General features: G+C 36.4%; 1 protein-coding gene across 14 annotated transcripts in view; it reads right to left on the reverse strand.

Moving 5' to 3' along the window:
• Positions 1-19,314, reverse strand: part of DMD (dystrophin) — a 1,205,254-nt gene that overhangs the window by 719,540 nt on the left and 466,400 nt on the right. For all 14 annotated transcript variants that reach the window (XM_061453343.1, XM_061453346.1, XM_061453349.1 and 11 more), the window contains 4 exons: positions 18,591-18,710; positions 8,570-8,671; positions 8,363-8,470; positions 4,597-4,776 (listed from right to left, as the gene is read on the reverse strand). In XM_061453343.1, coding sequence (XP_061309327.1) covers positions 4,597-4,776; positions 8,363-8,470; positions 8,570-8,671; positions 18,591-18,710 — 510 coding nt within the window. The remainder of the gene's footprint in view (positions 1-4,596; positions 4,777-8,362; positions 8,471-8,569; positions 8,672-18,590; positions 18,711-19,314) is intronic.

Raw genomic sequence — 19,314 nt, forward strand, 5'->3', positions numbered from 1 at the left:
AATTCAATGAGAAGAATGTCTGTATCTAAAATTCCATGAAACTATATATGCATACATAAATTATCTATTATTTCTTGTACCAGAAATTCAGTAAGAGAAATGAGTTTTATTGAGACATTAATGTTTCTATAAACAATGGAGAAGAGGCATAACAGGTAATTAACTACAACACCTTTCCCATGATGCTTTCTTATATTTAAAAGAATAGACTGACAAGGAAGGGGGTATACTGTTAGCAACCAGCCTCTTCTCAACAGGTGACATCAGTAAAGGCAAACCAACCAAAAAAAAAAAAAAAACACCCTGAATTCATGCCAACACTACCAAATTTTTCACATGGTCTTCTAAACAGAAAAGTTTTCCTGATCTTTGTCCAGTCTGCCAATGGAAGACCATTACCACTGTCTTTCTTGCTTATGCAGTCTTTCTTAGGCAGTCTTTCTTACTTAGGCAGTCTTTCTTAGGCAGTCTTTCTTACTTTGAGTAGTCAGCTCAAAACTATGCTCAGAGATAGAAACGACCAGCTGTGTAGTCTTAAAAGCAGAATCAGGACTACTCAGAAGACTACAAAATTAAGAATCAGAGGAGAATTTTATTTGTTTTTTAAATCTCTGGATTAATTATGTCAATTGGCATAAGCTGCTTGTGAACTGCAGGGACTTAGCTAAACACATGAATTACATAAATTCTTTGGAAAAGAAAAACACCCAGTTGACTTTTTAATCACTACAGTAGTAAGTATTAATACTCTTGGTTGAGTTCCGTCAACAGGATGTATTGACTGATATCTTAATCCACAGAAATAATGACAATATTAAGTAAACATTTCCATACAGGTTTAATAAAAAAAATATTGAATAAAAATAATACAGCATCTTTTTCAATTTTCTTTTAGTAAGGGAGGGGAAGAAAGGAAAAGAAAATTACAGCTTTTGATGTCTGTGGTTCTGTCAAATTTGAGGGTAACACCTGCTGTAATCTTTTCCTGAGCTGACTCTGTTGCTAAGATCATTCCAAATAATTCTCTGCTCCTTATATGCAGTTTTGGGTAGAGTTTCCGTTCCTCTCACAAAATTCTTATCTTGAGGTCATAGACTGTCATGTTTCCATTTGCCAATCAACACCAGGGCACAATTTACATTAAAGAAAGCGTAAAACACAATAAACCACAGCTAGGGCTCTGTAGGAATCATCTGCAGTGTACTACCAATTACACAGGAGTAACAGTAACAGTTTCAGCTGGTGATTGGGAGCTATGCTTCAAAAGTAGGTAGTGCAATTACCATATGCTTAGAGCAGTCAAGTCATGATGGGGGGGGATGGGGGGTAATGATTTACATGTCAAAACAGTAAAGAAGTACTTTTCATGCTTAATCAACAGGAATGGAGGTTAAATACTACATACTTCAAAAGGAAAACAGAGATGTGAATTTGAAGTTCATAATCACTCTAATTAGAGACTGGGTAAGACTAAAAGGTACTGACAATTACACTGCAATGTAACTCTGCAAGCTGAAGTTGGTTCACATATAAAGAGTGCACACAGTTCAGTCGGTAAAGGACAATCCTTAAAAATATATGCGGGTACAAGAAATGAAGTGACTTCTAATAGCTTTCTTGGTGAAAAAACGCACCAACCCACCACCCAAATCTAATCACTGAAGTGTGTGTTTCATGTATTATTCAAAGATGGTCCAAATAATGACAGTATCATTTCCTCATCCCTCTCAGTTCCTGACAAGCAAATATGAATCTGAGAAGGGGTGATGCAGACTAGGCCTTACACCACTAGAAAATAATATGGAAAGCACTACAGTGACTCAGAAAGCTGCACATTAAAAGGCTTTCAAAATACAATGCTTGCCTTCAGTTTCACATCAGCAAGCTCATCTTAAAAACATGTAAAAACTCATCACTTTTTGGAGTGGACAAATTTAAATCTTTTTCATCATCTACAGGCAAATGTATGTACAATGTGTGTATAGCACTTCAGTAGTTTTATGTCATTTTATTTCTCTTTTATATGGCAGCCTACCTTTAATGTCATTTATTATTGCCTTTGGAAGTGCCCTCCACCCTGATAGACTCACAATTTTTCTTAACACTTACTTTTTGAGCTGTCATCTGTTTTTTGATGAAATGTATGAGTGGGGAAGTTCAGATGAGGAATGGTGTTTTCTTATGTTTGTGAAGGTTTTCAGTACAATTTAGTGAAGCATAATGAACTCACCAAAGGTAGGTTTAGAGTTTCTAAAAGCTACACTTCTAGTCTCAGCAAGCTGTCCTTGTCCTTGATTTCACTGTGTAGTCAATGAAGGAAAGTTGACTTTTTCACGATGAGGACAAACTGATTTTAGAGGTCTCTCTCCCCTCCCCTTTGGCATCCACTCATTTGTAGCAGAAGCTTCAGCCATGAGTTCTGATTTAATGCTTAAATTCAGCAGTAATGAATTCAGCTAAATATGGGAGGACTCACATTCTACTTTTCCTTTGGGATGTATAACTGCCTCCTGTGCCTAGCTGGAAAATCAGCTTTGAACAGAGGCTGAGGCTGTCTCTTCCATTTAATTTCTTATTTTCTCAACAAGTTAACCATTCAGTGACACTTTAGTAGAGAGGGAAGAGAAATAACTAACAACAAAAATGTAGTTATGAAGGTACTATAAGAATTATTAATCATAGAATCACTCAGGTTTGAAAGGACTTTTAAGATCATCAAGTCCAACCATTCACTTAGCACTGCCAAGTGTACTACTAAATCAATGACCTAAAGTCACTTTTGAAGTAAATATCTAAGATCGGTTAATAAAATGTGCATTTTCTAATAGATATTAGTGAAACATGTTGCATTTGACACATTTTTCCAATTTCCAATTAGGATATACCTAAACTGTGTAACAGTGTCTTAGGAAATGATCTTTCAGTTAGAATGTGCAACATCTTTGGAACGTGAAGCAATATGCCCACAACAGCATCTTCTCCTTGGAGGAAAAGCTTATCAACTGAAGTTGATATAAGACAGTTACACTGGGGAAGCGAAAGCATCTCCTACCTGTGCTGCTCTATGATGCATGGATGCACGGCCGGACACTGCTCACTTCATCTTTTCTGCAACCTAAGTTCCATTTTCAAAACTAGTATCGGCTTTTAAGACCAATCAACAATCTAAATAACTCTTGAACACTTTGGAGTGATTTACTAAATTCTTCAAATCATGTGACCCTAGGCATCCCAAATTCAAAACACATCTCTGGATTTTCCTCCGCATTGAAATAACAGGTTTCCTACAGCAAATACACAACTGTTAAATCTAATTTTCAATTGTTATAAATGCTATATAGCACATACTAGTTTTGCTTTCCGTTATGAGGTGAAATTGTACCCTTTCCCCTTTTTCTCCTCTTCTGTTCTCCCAAACTGATTTTTCCAACTTCAGCTACACAAAAAACTGTATCACAGAGCAAACTAGAAGATTAAAGCTTGAGTTGGAAGCAAGGTTATTGAGAAGTATTTGGATCACTATGGGAAGTATAGCAGCTTTCATTTAATTAGGCAAACAGAAGTTCGTAGAAGGATTAGTATATAGCAACAAAAAACTGCAGTATGGTCAAGCAAATTGAATCAAACTGTCCAAACTATTAGAGTCCCTCTAGGAACAGGACGGAGGAGTGTGCAGTGACATTCTGTTTTATGTTATCATTAAAAAGTCTTAATGTCCATTTCACCAGTCATGAAATGATTGCACAGAAATAACTCAATGAGATAATATAACAGAAAAATGTGAGATGATTTGAGTTTAAATACAATAACAAAGAGATGCTGTCAGTTGACTTGAAAAAATAAATGGGTATGTTTTGTGGTACTACACCAGAGAACACCAGAGCCCTGATTTTTGTTATCTGATTAAAAAATGTGAAACTTTAAAACTTGATTTTTTTTTTTTTTTTATTTTTATACATATGCTATGGTTAACATAAAGGAGCTGGGTAAAATAATAGCAAATTATATTCTTTTTTCACTGGCATTTGGGCTACATGTATAGATTGATCTATTTCCCACAAAAAAAAAAAACAAACTTCTCTTTTTATGGCCTCTCTTTTTAACCTGTAAATCAGCATAACATAAGAAGTAAAAAAGTAATCTATTTTGAACTTTCACTATTGACAAGAAATTAAAAATAATTTCTCTTTAACTAGCAAATAGCACTTACACTAATTTCAGACCAACTGCTATTCTGCAGAGACAGCCATAAAAATATTACATTTGAAGTGACCAACTATTAGAGTTTAAAAAAATAATACTGGAAAGAGTATTTACATTATGGATTGTGTCACTCCTGAAACCACAGTTAACAAACCAAGAAACTAGTCAACACTATGAAGAAAGATCAAAATCTAAAGCAATATTTGAAATTCTGGAAAGTTGTATTTACAGTTGTATTACAGTGCCCTAAAAATAAAGTATGTCTTAAGCAAGCATGCAGAGAAAAAAAAACACAACAGAACAATATGATAAACAGCACCAATGCTACTTCAAGCATTTGACTAGCAAAGGATTTGACTGCCACCAAGTGACAAAATTATGGTTTTAACGTACCTGTTTAGAGTAGCTCTCCACCTTCTGTACAAGGCTCTCCCAGCGCTGGGCAAAATTTTCAAGACGACTTTCCAGCTTTTGAGCCACTGCTTTATTTTTCACAGCTACAAGGAGGTCTTGGCTGAGTGACTTCAGCTTACCCATCATTTGCCTTTTCATTTCTAGATCTCCTTTTAGGATCTGTTAAAGAAAGTAACAGCAGGAAGAACAGTAATTTATACATAAAAAACAAACAACCCAACAAAATCAAACCAAACCAACCCAACAAACCTAGAAGAAAATTCCAAAAGAGAGCATCATAAACACTGAAAATGGGTAGGGGTATTACTTAGAAACTGCTATACTTCCATGCTGTTAGCGTAAAAACTGCTGTCAGAGCTGACATGTTGGAATGAACACACTGCACTTCACAAAACAGTAAAATATGACAGGTGGAGCAACCCCAGACATCTCAGCATGCCTCAGGTGGCAACATAAATCAGAAAGCTAACAGCTGTGTGACATTAATAACCTTAAAACTGCACTAATGTTAACAACTACATCAACATTTCAAAAAATTTCTTTAAAGTTTTGTTGTACTTTGTAATATATTGGGTATTAAGACTCACTGGGAAAAAATGCTCATACCTAAAATACTGATAAGCAAAAAAATGCACAATTTACAAGTCTGCAAGAAAATAAATTGTACTGTTTGCTTTACCAAATTACTAAATAACTCAGTCATAACTTATGTCAAGTGCATACTGTAAACTCCAATATTTCAATATTGTAAAGAGGTTTCCTTATTTTTTGGTAATGTGCTTCTACTAGTTGTTTTGTACTTTTGTACTTTTTCAGTAAATCTCAATGTGTTACAAAAAAGAGGAACGTCATCACCTTCATTTTACAGTTTGTAAAACTTAGGCGCGGACATGAAAACAACTTAACAAACATGTGCCATAAATGACAGTAAAATTTCACCTCACCCTGTTCATTTACATTGTACATTCTCAGTGCATCACAAACTCATGCTCTGTCACCCTTTTTTTGCCTTGCGTAGGAATTACAGTGACATTTATAGTGACACTGAATAAACAGTAGGTGGAAAATTAGAAATAAAACCAAAACCAAAACAAATCAAAATGAAGCACAGTTGTTTTAAAGAACTATTTTCAGAACTAGAGCAACTACCCATCAACATGAGGGAAAGTCAGTAGTAATACATGCACAAATTATTAAGGCCTAAACAGTTTTTCTGACCTTTAGACTAAGTAGATCCCAGTAGAGAGTTAATGACAAAAGAGATAAATTTTCACATGCAACTACTGAAATTCTCTGAAACAAGCCATTTGAGATCATTAAAACACAAGAATTTCTTGCAAAAAACTTTTATCTGAAAAAAAAATCTTACAAATAGATATTGTGGGTACAGCATATAAATGAAGAGAAAATCTAACTGATTTGATACCAATTTCCACACAACATTAGAACTGCATGAAGTTTCATACTGATTAAAAATGTGTTCTACTTATTCATTTCAATAAAGAATGAAAACATTACTGCTAAAGCCGACACAAAAGGAGGGACACCAGTACTGGGTTTACACAGCAAGAATTTGGTAGCAGGAGGACTGCAACTGTAGCATCTGTGAAAAGACACCAGGGGCTACTGCCACACTGGATAGAACCAATTCCAGATGCCTCCAAAAGAGACCTACTGCCCCCACAGTGGAGCCCGTCAGTGACTCCAGTGGTGCCTCTGCAATGATTTCATCAAGAAAGGGTAAAACCTGCTGTGCAGAAGCTTTGAGATAGAGGAGTGAGAAAAAATGTGACAGAAAGAGCTCTGTAGACACCAAAGTCAGTGAGGAAGGAGAGGAAGGAGAGGAAGGAGATGCTCTAAGAGCCAGAGCTGAAATTCCCCTGCAGCTCGTGGTGCAGACCATGGTGAGGTAAGCTGTGCCCTGCAGCCCATGAAAGTCCATGGTGGAGCAGACATCCACCTGCAGCCCATGGAGGACCCCACACCAGAGCAGGTGGATGTGCCTGAAGGAAGCTGTGACCCTGTGGAGAACCTGTGCTGGAGCAGGCTCCTGGCAGGACCTGGGGTGCTGTGGAGAGGGGCCCACACTGGAGCAGGTTTGCTGGCAGGACTTGTGATCCCACAGGGGACACAGACTGCAGCAGTGTTCCTGAAGGACTGCACCCCGTGGAAAGGACCCATGCTGCTCTCTTCCATGGGTAGGACCACATGCTGGAGCAGGGAAACGGTGTGAAGAGGAAGTTGCAGCAAAGTGTTATAAACTGACTGCAACCCCCATTCTCTATTGCCCTGTGACACCTAAGTCATGAGTGAAGTTGAGCCTGGGAAGAAGGGAGGGATAAGAAGGTGGTTTAAGATTGCTCTTATTTCTCATTATCCTACTGTGATTTAGTGGGCAATAAATAAGATTATGCTAACAACCATACTTCCAGGTTTTGAATTTTGAAAAAAAAAAAAAAAATCAACAAATATTAACTTCTTTATCATTCCATAAATCAACAAGGATATTTACCACTAATTTTGGACCACCTACAAGGTAAGACTTAAACAATCAAGCTGTAAGAATTCTAATTAAATTAGAATTCTAATTAAATTCTAATTCTAACTTTAATATTTGTATATGTGAGGACAAAATAGAGTAGATTTTAAAATCCAGTTACTTAAACTTCAGAAACATCATGGTATTTTTATATTGGCCAAAAGCCAAAATGTTTCTAGTTTTAATGCAGAAGTATGAGAAGGACATAAATCCTAAAATTATTTTTAAAAATCTAAGGTTGAGCTTACTGTATAACCAAATAATTAATAATAAATTGAGAATTGTTCATGCCTGAAAATTCTACTATGTAAAGTATAAAATCAAGTCTTGAAATAATGCCTAGGACACTTCCTTCCCTCCACCATTTTACAAGAAATAATAATAGTTCTCTTCAAACAGATTGCTAAAGAAGTTCCTATTTACAGCAATAATAAATTACCTATTTTAACAAAAGCACAGACATGAGTGTTTCCTTTCCTCTAAATGTATAAACAGCCATTGCTACATAAAACAACAGCACATACTGTACCATTTCCTTTACAAATGTCCTAATGCTATATAAATATTTCAAAGTCTAGGCTGTGAGTTTTCCACCTCTACCAGCACAGGGACTTTCTAGGCCACTCAGATGCCTTGCTTCCATAGACAATGCATAGTGAAGTATTTTTTGAAGAGTGAGGTAGCGAACGTGTTGAAAAGGGTACATTTTGCATACGTAAACAGAATCCCAAAATACAGTTGAATTATAGTTGTAAAGTAACACTAATGTCAGCATTTCACAACTTTTGAATATATAGCTTTTTCAAGTTCAAGGAATGCATAAAAGGTTTTGATGTATGATGAGTGCTTAGTCATATGCATATGTCTTTGTAAATATACATATATAATCAGTCACACACAATATATACAGCAATAGTATCAACAAAGAAACCTTCAGTACAAAAGCATACATAATTTTAAGACACCCAAATGCTACTTCAGTTCATAAACTTTTGACAGCCAAGGAAAATATCTGTATCTATTGTCTCCTTTATCAGCAAGGCCATGGGCCAACATATTCCATCAACATGAGAATGTCCATTCTTAAAGTATGAAAGAGCTATTCTGCTAAACCACATATTGACTGGGAGTGGGAGAAAGCCACATGTATTCAGACTTATAAATAAGAAAGTTGAACATAAAATAAGAGAATGAAAAAATACACACAGCTAATTTGCGTAGACTGGTCAGCATTTCATTTTGATCTTTAAAGCCAGTTGTATGAATTTCTCTCACAGCATCCTCTTTCTCAGTAAGCCATGCATCAAAAAGGCACTGAAAGAAAAATGAAGAGAATTAAAAGGCTTTGGTTAGGCCTTTCCTTGTGCAATTTTTTGAAGGGCATGCCAACTTATAACTGTTAAAACTACTCACTTGCTCTTCTGCAAAGTGCTGCCATTTACGTAGAATATCCTGCAAAAGGACCCATCGTTCTTCTGTCCATCTGCAGATGGCTGCCCACCGGTTTCCAAAGCGCTAGAAAAAAAGAAACACACAACAGATGTTTGCATTTGTTATTTTTTTTTCTTTAATGAAGCAATCTGATTTTTCTATGGCATTACAAATTTTTCTTAAAACTTTTCCCTAATTCACTTTTTACAGTCTTAAGCCCTCAAAATACGTTGCATGCCACACTGAAAAGGATCTTATCACCATTTGAAACAAACAAAAAAAAAAAAAATTGAGAGACTAGGAAAAGCAACAGAGGCAACAGCTGAGAATTTTAATACTCATCTACAGATACAGTTTTCTATTAAGTCTCTTGATACTACACACTCAGAAACCCCCTCAGTTTCAAAACTTTACAATGCCAAAAACATAACTCCTTGAAATATAATTATAGTGGCCCAAAGATGTAATCAAAGCAAAGTATCTCGTTCTTAAATTGCACCATCAGTGTGGTTGATATAAGTTCTTAACTGTTTTAAAATATGGCATTAAAAAACCCCTTCACCTTATAAACTAACCAACACAATCTCAGTGAGGTTTCCCAGATATTCATAGTGTATGCTACTACATAAATTTTAGAATTACACAAAACACTACCTTGTTACCTCTCCCTTATCTTAGTTGAAATCAAGCATTACTTTATTTTAATTTCCTATTACCCTTTATTAAAAAATGCCTAAGACAGATGATGAGCTTTAATAATGCTGTGATGGTGTCACATGCCATAAAACTTTTATTGCAACAATTTACAACTATTTAATTACCCCTGAGCACCCTATGCAAATTATTCAGCTGCTCCCAAATAAAAACCCCTATAAAATCTACAAAATATTCTATACTACTGCATTCTAATTTTTCCCTCTACTTCGAATGCATGCTTTGACAAAAAGTTTATATTTCATATTTATTTGCTTGATAATTCTCCCTTATAATTAGAGATATTTTATGATGCTGTATTTTTATATATTTTTCATAGGATTGTAATTTAAGTTTAGCAAAAAATGCAGCTAAAATTAGCATCCAAATGGTAGATTTTAAAAGCAAGGGATTAATATTCAGACTGTATTTTCTACCAGGAATGAAATAATTCAATTTTGCACTCCCTAGAAAATGAGAGGTAAAATTTCAGGATGCCATTTGAATTTGTCACTTTATCGATTTTATGTCAAAGCAAAAAGTTAGCAGCTACCAAGTTTATCATTTAGTGGACATTAAACCCATAACGAATCTTGCAGACTAAAAAGGCTCCTGCCATGCCAATTAGTTATATAATATTAGATATTGGTTCAATTTAGAAAAAATGAAAACTATCTTTAATCAAAGAGCATAATAATGCTAACTTAAAAATATGCCAATTCTTAAACAGCACAAATACATTAATACAGAGAAATATTCCTCCCCAGTCACTTACTGCATAATTACAAAGTAGGTTTTGAGAAAGCTGCTTTGTTTGCCTTTTTCAGGCTTAATAATAGGACCATGGTTTCGGTATATATTTGGAATTCTGTATTGTATATTTGCATTCTTTCCTAATTAGATCTAGATAAAAGCCAAGCAATTTTGTAAATCTAAGAATGTGATTTCACATTAAAATCATGTTTAGTATTAGTGTTTGCTTGCCATGAACCATAATGTTATCAAAGATAACCAACAGATGCTTCTAATCTGAACCCTGATCTGAGACTCTGTCTTTCCTAATAATTCCAATTCAGGATAATTATTATTAGTTATCTACTCAGAAACACTGTACATGATTCAACAAAGTCGTAAGTGGCTTCTTCTTGTCGCTAAACAAGGTCCAAGTCTAAGTACTAGATTTTCCCTATATGCCTTTTCTTCCCACCACCAGAGAAGAAGAATCTCTTAATTGCTAAAATTCTATTTATATAGATAGTGAGGTGAATCACATTTGGCTGTTTGGGTGCTCATTTTACACAGAAGCTTATGGACACTAATTATGTACTACATTCAAAAAATACACTTACAGTTCAAGAATTTACAAATTATCCCAAAGTTAAGCAGCAAAGGTTTTGGTACACTGGATTTAGATTAATGTTTCTGGAAAAACCTTTTAATGACCAGAGTCTCTCCATTGGTAATGCAGGCGTAGATCAGAGTAAATGACACTGTGCACATCTAAGCAGTATTTCTCACCTACCTGAAATTTTTAATTCCCATATAAGCCAAATACAGAGTCTTTGACAAGAAAAAATGTAATTAGAAAAAGGATAGACTTCAACAGACTTTCATAGACTCTACATTCTTAAAGAACTTCATTCTTACAGTACGCAACACCAAGAGTTATCCAAGCTCTTGCATCTTTATATCCAATCTGGATGCTTTTAACATTCAACTGGACAGGGTGCTAGAACATCTAGTCTAGGTCATGCTATTTCCAGAAAGGTTGGACCAGATGATCCTGGAGGTCCTGCCCAACCTGGTACTCTATGATTGTTCTCCAACTTGCAAAGGGACTTACATAATAGATACATATTATATCTATATATGCATGGATTCAGAGGAAAACTTTGTGGAAAGATATACTAATCCACAAAAATAAATATCAAACCACTGATTACTAATTCAATACTAATTCCTTAATTATTATTATTCATTTATCAACTAATTACATGGGATGGATAATATATTTTAGATAAACTGAAAAAAAATAGATTTAAACAGATAAGATTTTTTCTTTTCTTTTTAATCACTTTCCAAATACTGGTTAAAGAGTATAAATATTTCATTTTCTAAACTCTGTTCAAGAAAAACACCCTAAGTATTCTCTATTAGAATATGAAGTAAACCAAAAATTTTGGTACTGCCCCATACAATACAACACCACATTAGATACTTAAGTAGGAATGCCTACAAAGTCCAGCCTGGTTTGAGCTACAGAATCATTCCTGGGATCATTAAAGTTACACATAACAAGGCTCCTTTTCTATCACTAACTGCAATAGAGTACAGTTCTGTATGAATACATACCTTACATAACTGCCCATAAATTACACCATCATACATAATGAATGTTCTCGTAACTGGCATGCAATCATCATTTACCATGATTTCTATGACTGCAATAGCAACAGGCATTCACAGAGATGAACTGTCACTTTTCTCTGTTACTTAATTTCTCTATGTGTCTGCATACTGTATTTGAATACTTAAATTTAAGTTATGCTAATCATAGTCTAAGCCTCAAACTCAATTCTGTATCTTTCATGTTTATGCTACTTCAGACATATTGTATGCTTTTGATGGCTTATAAATAAATCAGTAAATCTTTTACTGATAAGCATTTTATAAAAATTCTCATACCTGAATTAATTTTTCCATACCTCACATTCAAGCAGCTGACTTTTCTTAACAGTTCTCATAAAGAAATAGTTTTCTTTCAATATCTGCAGTAACATCTTCATCAACTTGCCTTTATCACTATGATATACCTTGAAAAATACTTTTTGCTTGCTCATTCAGAAAACACCAAAACCTCAAGAGTACAAGATCAAATACCTGGCTCTGCATTTGCTCTAAGAAATGCATTGATATGCATACTGAAAAACTTTTGTAGAGTCAATTCAAAATACTACTTTCTGCATATGATTTCAAAGAGCCAAAACCCCTACCTTTAAAAGTTTCACAAGACACTTTATTTTAATAAAGTGAGTAAAACGACTAAGTAACTGCACTGATAAAAGGGTTGATAGAGTGACCTGCCTGAAACCTGTTATTTCTCATGAGAGATGATAACAACTATGACACTAAGAAATACTGTTTGGTCTAATAGGTTTAAGAAACACAGTTTCAAGTCAGAAATACCATGTCAGGACTGTTTATTTGTAAAGCAGTTATTGACTACTAAATCATATGGTGCTCAACTTTATCTCCTTATTCACATCAAATAGTGGTTGATGCTGTAAGTAGTCTGTGTGGTGCCCAGAAACTCAGACTGCACCAATGGTTTTGCTCCCAACATCTGAAAAAACAATCTCCAGAGAAACTGACTGAATCCAGACTGAAAAGTAAAATGCCTTCCTGCTCCCTCAAAATTCCTCTTTTTACAGCCCTCTCTGGATTTTTCCAAGAAACCTGCATGTAAAAAAAACTTTTTTTTTTTTCTGTTTTCAGAGGGCTTTGAAAGAATACTTTTTAAGACTACCAGAAATAGAAGATAAAATATTCCTTGTCTGCAAAAAGGTCTAACTAAGGGAACATGAGAACAGAAGAAACTGAGTAAAACTAACACAACTCTTGGGAATACTGGAGTGAATATACAAAAAGTTAAAGAATATGCCTCAAGCCTGCAACTAATAGAATAGTTTTATTGAAAGACGTTTTTCTAACAAGATAAGGCTATTCACTTTTTAAAGTAAGGAGGAATAGCTGAAATATACTTTTGTCCATATATAATATCAGTTTTTTTTTTAAAAGGCATATATAGCACATTCATAGAATTTCTCCCATGTAGCAATAAGTGCCCCTTAGTAAGTCTGCAAATGACACCGAGCTGTGGGGGAGTGTTGATCTGCTGGAGGGTAGGAAGGCTCTACAGAAGGATCTGGATGGGTTGGATTGAAGGGCCAAGGCCAGGTGTATGAGGTTCAACAAGGCAAAGTGCAGCGTCCTGCACTTGGGTCACAATCACCCCATGCAATGCTACAGGCTTGGGGAAGAGTGGCTTCAAAAACGTGCAGCGGAAAATGACATGGGGGTGCTGGTCAACAGTCAGCTGAACATCAGCCAACAGTGCGCCCAGGTAGCCAAGAAGACCAGTGGCATCCTAGCTTATATCAGAAATAGTGTGGCCAGCAGGACTAGGGAAGTGACCGGCCCCCTGTACTTGGCACTGGTAAGGCTGCACCTGGAATACTGGGCTCAGTTCTAAGCCCCTCACTACCAGAGACACATTGAGTTGCTGGAATAGATCGAGAGAAGGTCAGCGAAGCTGGTGAAGGGTCTGGAGCACAAGTCTGATGAGGAACAGCAGAGGGAACTGAGGTTGTTCAACCTGAAGAAAACGAGGCTCAAGGGAGACCTTATAACTCTCTACAACTGCCTGAAAGGAGGTTGTAGTGAAGTAGGGTTTGGTCACTTCTCCCAAGTAACAAGTGAGAGGACATGAAGAAATGGCCTCAAATGGCCGGGGGAGATTTAGATTGGACATTAGGAAAAAATTTCTTTACCGACATGGTTGACAAGCATTGGAACAGATTGCCCAGGGAATCGCTGGCATCACTACCCCTGGAGGTATTTAAAAGACGTGTGGATGTGGCATTTAGGGACATGCCTCAGTGGTGGACTTGGTAGTGCAAGGTTAATGGTTGGACTCAGTGACCTTAAAAGTCTTTCCCAACATAAACAATCCTATGATTAAGAAGCATTTCTTTACTGAGAGGGTGGTCTAACACTGTAACAGGCTTGCTAGAGAGGTGGTTGATACCCCAAGCCTGTCAGTGTTTAAGAGGCATTTGGACAATGCACTTAACAACATGCTTTCATTTGGTCAACCCTGAACTGGTCAGGCAGTTGGACTAGATGATCCTTGTTAAGTGTCTTCCAACTGAAATAGTCTATTCTATCCTTTAACATTCCTCACTCCTTTTGAACATATTTTTACAAGAACTACCCATACATCTTCTTCAATCAAATGGAAGTACCCTGAACAATATGAATATATCACAGAGAGTGTAAATTACAGTCTCAAGCTCCCTTCCCTCAGCATGCTAAAAAGCCATCAGGAGCAGTTGATACATTTAATGTAGATCTCTTTCCAGCACAGGCTCTGACCCTTGAAGCCTGGGAGGGCTCTAATTTAAGATAGCCTGCAGGAATCCTTAAGGGACCTGTTGTATGCTAGATATAATTAGAGAAAATATCCCTGTGTTAATAGGTTCTGTATGTCATCCAGCTATTTGTCTGGGCTCATGATAATTTCCCACATTTTCCCTGAGAAATTAGTCAGACTATGGCAAAAGATTAGGTTCTGTAGTCCTCTGAGTTTGAAGCACTATATATAGATTTGAGACTCACTCAGTAGCTGCCTTTGGAAAGTGTCTGGATTGAGTCTAATACGGGTTTAGGAGTTATAAGTCTAAATAGTAAGTTCTCAGCAGCAATATAAACAGAGAGAGCTTCATGACACTGATATGTCAAGTAGCTAATGTTATGTAAAGTTAGTTTTAATACTTACACTCACCAATGCTAGCTGTAATCTCTCAGACTACCTTAGTACAATATCTGTTTATAAGAGAAGTACTGTAATTGTGTTTACTTTTATTTTTCCTAGAAAGGTTAAGTTTTCTATGGATAATTTGTTTCAGGAGACACTTTTGGTTTCCATGTTCTGTGCCATTAACTCACTTTTTTTTTCTTTTTTTTTGTTTTGGCATATGTAATAAATCTTAAGAGCTTTTTGGTATATGCAATAAAACTTAAGAGCTTCTATAACATTCATTTGAAGCCTGAAGCCAGTGTAGATTCTTGTCATCCTGTTGAGACTCGAAATCTGTAAATGACCTCTTTATGGCTTTTAAAATTGTTTAATATATATTAATGCATAAATATATGCATTATACACACATATATTTTGATATATTAAAATATTTCAGGAATCACCATCTCAAAAAGATATTGAAAAAGAAAGGAATAACTGAACTCGCTTGGAAAATGCAGTCTCGATTATTACGTAACAATAACTGTTCTCTTTCTTCTAGATCTGATCCTGACCAATATCTCACTCAGGCAGTCGTATTAAGCAGTTCTGTCTGATGGTGCATGCTCTTGTTTGGTTCTATTTTTCAGTGTCAGACTGGCAGATACATAATCAAGCTTAGAACTTGGCTTCATTGTGCTTTTTGTTGAATGCTCCAATGGTTGTGCCTGCCAGAACATTGTGTCTTCCATGCTTATATTCAAATTGCAAGTGACATTGTCCTGGGTTCAGCTGTAGCAGCCATTTTTCTCCTTCTTAGTAGCTGGTGTAGTGCTGTGTTTTTGACTTTCAGCCTGGGAACAACGCTGATAACACCAATGTTTTCATTTTTTCCTAAGTAATGTTTACTCTGACCAAGGACTTTCTGAGTCTCATGATCTGCCAGTAAGGAGGAGCACGAGAAGCCGTGAGGAAGCAGAGACAGGACACCTGACCCAAACTAGCCAAAGGGGTATTCCATGCCACAGCACATCATGCCCAGTATATAAACTGGGGGGAGTTACCTGGAAACCTGGAAGGACCAGATTGCTGCTTGGGTCAGGCTGGGTATCAGTCAGCGGGGTGATGAGTGGTTGTATTCTCTTCCCTTGTTATTTCCCTGATCATTATTATTATTATTGGTGGTAGCAATAGTGGTTTTGTGTTATACCTTAGTTACTAAACTGTTCTTATCTCAGCCTGTGGGAGTTACATTCTTTTGATTCTCCTTCCCATCCCTCCAGGAGCAGATGGAGAAAGAAGAGGGGAAATAAGCAACTGGCTGCATGGTTCTGAGTTACCATCTGGGCTTAAACCATGACAGACATGAATTGAAAATAACTGAAAATCCAAACTATCTTTCTGTACACCAAAAAAAAAAGCAGATGTAACATTTTGCAAGAAGAGTAGGTGGGTTACAGTAACTTCGTTCTTCTGGGCATAAATATACGAATGCCCAAGCAGAGGTCAGTGATGAGTTGCATTCCTCAGACATTGGTATTGGGACTGGCACTGTTTAACATCTTTGTCAGCAACACGGACAGTGGGATTGGGTGCACCCTCAGCAAGTTCGCTGACAACACCAAGCTGTATGCTGCTGTCCACTGGGGGGAAGGGATGTCATCCAGAGGGACATGGACATGCTTGAGAGGTGGGCCAGTGCAAACCTCATGAATTTTGACAAGGGCAAGTACAGAGTCCTGCACCTGAGGCAGGGCAATCCCAATAATAAATACAGGCTGGGCAGAGGCTGGATTGAGAGCAGCCCTGAAGAGCAGGAGCTGGGGGCTTTGGCTTTCAAAAAGTTCAACATAAGCTGGAGGTGTATGCTTGTAGCCCAGAAAGCCAACTGTCTCCTGGGCTGCATCAAAAGGAGTGTGAACAGCAGTCAAGGGAGGTGATTCTGCCCCTCTACTCTGCTCTTGTGAGACCCCACCTGCAGTACTGTGTTCAGTTCTGGGATCCCCAACATAAGAAAGACATGGAGCTGTTAGAATGAGTCCAGAGGAGGGCCATGAAGATGATCAGGGGCATCGAGCACCTCTCCTATGAAGACAGGCTGAAAGAGTTGGGATGCTTCAGCCTGCAGAAGTGAAGGTTCAGGGGAGACCTTCTAGCAGTCTTCCAACAAGGTTAAGTCTGGACTGAGCAGGTACACTACAGTTCTGCCATGCTCCTTGAGTGACTAAAAAGCTGCAGCAAAGAAAACTGAGACTTACTTTTCAAGTGTCAGTGCTCAGCATCTTAGTCAAACATTTACTGCCTACTCTGAATTCCGAAGTAATTATTGATTTACTGGTATCGGTACTCAAATCAGCAAGATTCAAAACAGCACACAGAACTTGTCTGTGCTTCCAGCTGAATGTATTGAAAGCTTCTTCAGATAAACCTTGGTCTTTAATGGTCTCCTTTCTGTTTACTCGGTTAATGAAGCAAAATGAAAGTATTTTTTTCCTTCTGAAACAGATATATAGAAGAAAGCTTGGTTCTAATACTGTCATACTTCTTCAGCAGTGACCCCAAAGATCTGATCACCAACACAGGGGTATCCTTCAATATAACTCAACACTGATTATTCACTTACCTCTATTCAGAAGTTACAGCAAAAGCATTGAAATATAAGAAATGCAATAAAAGCAAATTCTTAAAGATGTGAGTGAAAAACTAAACTTTCATATAGTAAAAGCTAATATTTAGCAATTTTTATAACATCTTTGCTGCTAGCTTTATCACAAATGTATTTCCAATGTGTTATTCTTTTAAGTACACTCAAGTAATTTTATTTATAAACCAGAATATATAGAAGGTGTTTTTATGTTGATTGTTTAGTCTTTGGGTCAAACTTCAATTTAGAACACGTTTGGATTGCAAGGATGCTGCTGCTAACTTCTTCCAATTCTAGTACTCTGGAAAGCCTAGTCATATGAATTTTAAATGATAAACCATTGTAAAAAACATGTACAGTGAAGATGATATACAGTGAAACAGAAGAGACTAAGGACAGACTGAGTTGATTCTCTTCATTTCCAAGGAAACCTTTCCATGAGAAACTAATGGGAAAGAAATTATGACTTTCCTAAAAAAGAGCTTTAGAAAAAACAGTATGTTCTTAATATTTCTTGATAACCATTATTTGTCTACAAAAATATGATCCTGTAGGCATTTACTATTTGTTTTTTCTTGTTTTTAAAAATTCCAATTTCAATTTTGTGGGACCAGCATTTTCATGAAAAGACACACGTATGCGCGTTATTTAAAATGAATGTGTCTTTTGGAACTTGACACTGGATAATGACACTTCATGTTACTGTAACACCAAAATATACCACCTGTATCAAGTTTCCCATCAAAAGAATACTCTGTTCCCAATAACTCACACACTGCTGAATCCTGTAGATTCTTACATGGAATATCCTTATCCTTAACTATAACAGAGAATCACATTACTTCTATCAGGGCTAATGAAATACAGTTAAGAAATCAAAGACGAACACTTGTCTTTGAATAGATAAAAGAGGCAGATACTGAAGGGTACAAAAAACAAAATTAAGTTGCTCTCAGACATTTGATTTTTCCTCCAAAATACATGCATGCATCCATCTATGCAAAAGTCATGTCCTACAGAAATATTTAAGATAATCCTCAGAAACATCTTCTGAGATACACCCAATGCTACTAGTAGCTCTTCTTCAAAGTTATTAACACCTAATGCCCCTGACAGCTTTTTCTCTGAGACAGAAGTTCAGTCATTACCTGAAGCTGTTCTTCGAGTGCAGCAGTAGCTCTGTCTCCACTGTTTTCATCCACCACCACCACCATATGGGTTAGAGAATTCACCTTGACTTGTTCCTGTTCCAAATCTTCCTGAAATGCCTATAGTTAAAGCAGATGTGTTAGAAAATGTGTTCCAAATTAAGAAAATACTGTGTCTTTGGAGTCCTACTGACTGATTAACTTGCATAACTAACCAACTATGGGAACTTAAAAATCATGTTGCTGTCAGTATTAAGTAATTTAAACTTATTTTGTTGCCTTAGCACATACATGCTAACATCGGCATATTGGGCATACTCTTATTCTTTTCACAAAAATAGCTTACTGTTAACTCATTCACAAGTCCTAACCCTTGATACAATATTTCAGACAGAAAATTTGGCTTGAGAAAGCATTTGTTGAGTTGACGGAGTTGAATTACAGATATTGATATATATGGATATACATCAACATACCAAGAGCCTGCAAATTTTAAATAGCCACTGGGTTAGACTTTTGTACTTCATTTGAACATATTAATTTTATTTTTTTTTAATATGAAATATTAAAAATGGCATAGTTTGTCACTTAACAACTGCATACTATCTTCAGCTTGGCACTCCTACATAATTTAATCAAATAGGATGAAACTCAGGACATGACTCAAGATTAGGAAACACACTCAGAACCCTTGTTTCACTTAAAACAGAAACCAGGAAACAGA

Source organism: Pezoporus flaviventris, unplaced genomic scaffold (assembly GCF_033815535.1).
Source record: "Pezoporus flaviventris isolate CSIRO_AGI_PZ_B2104156 unplaced genomic scaffold, CSIRO_AGI_Pfla_v1 ptg000015l, whole genome shotgun sequence".
Taxonomy (NCBI): domain Eukaryota; kingdom Metazoa; phylum Chordata; class Aves; order Psittaciformes; family Psittacidae; genus Pezoporus; species Pezoporus flaviventris.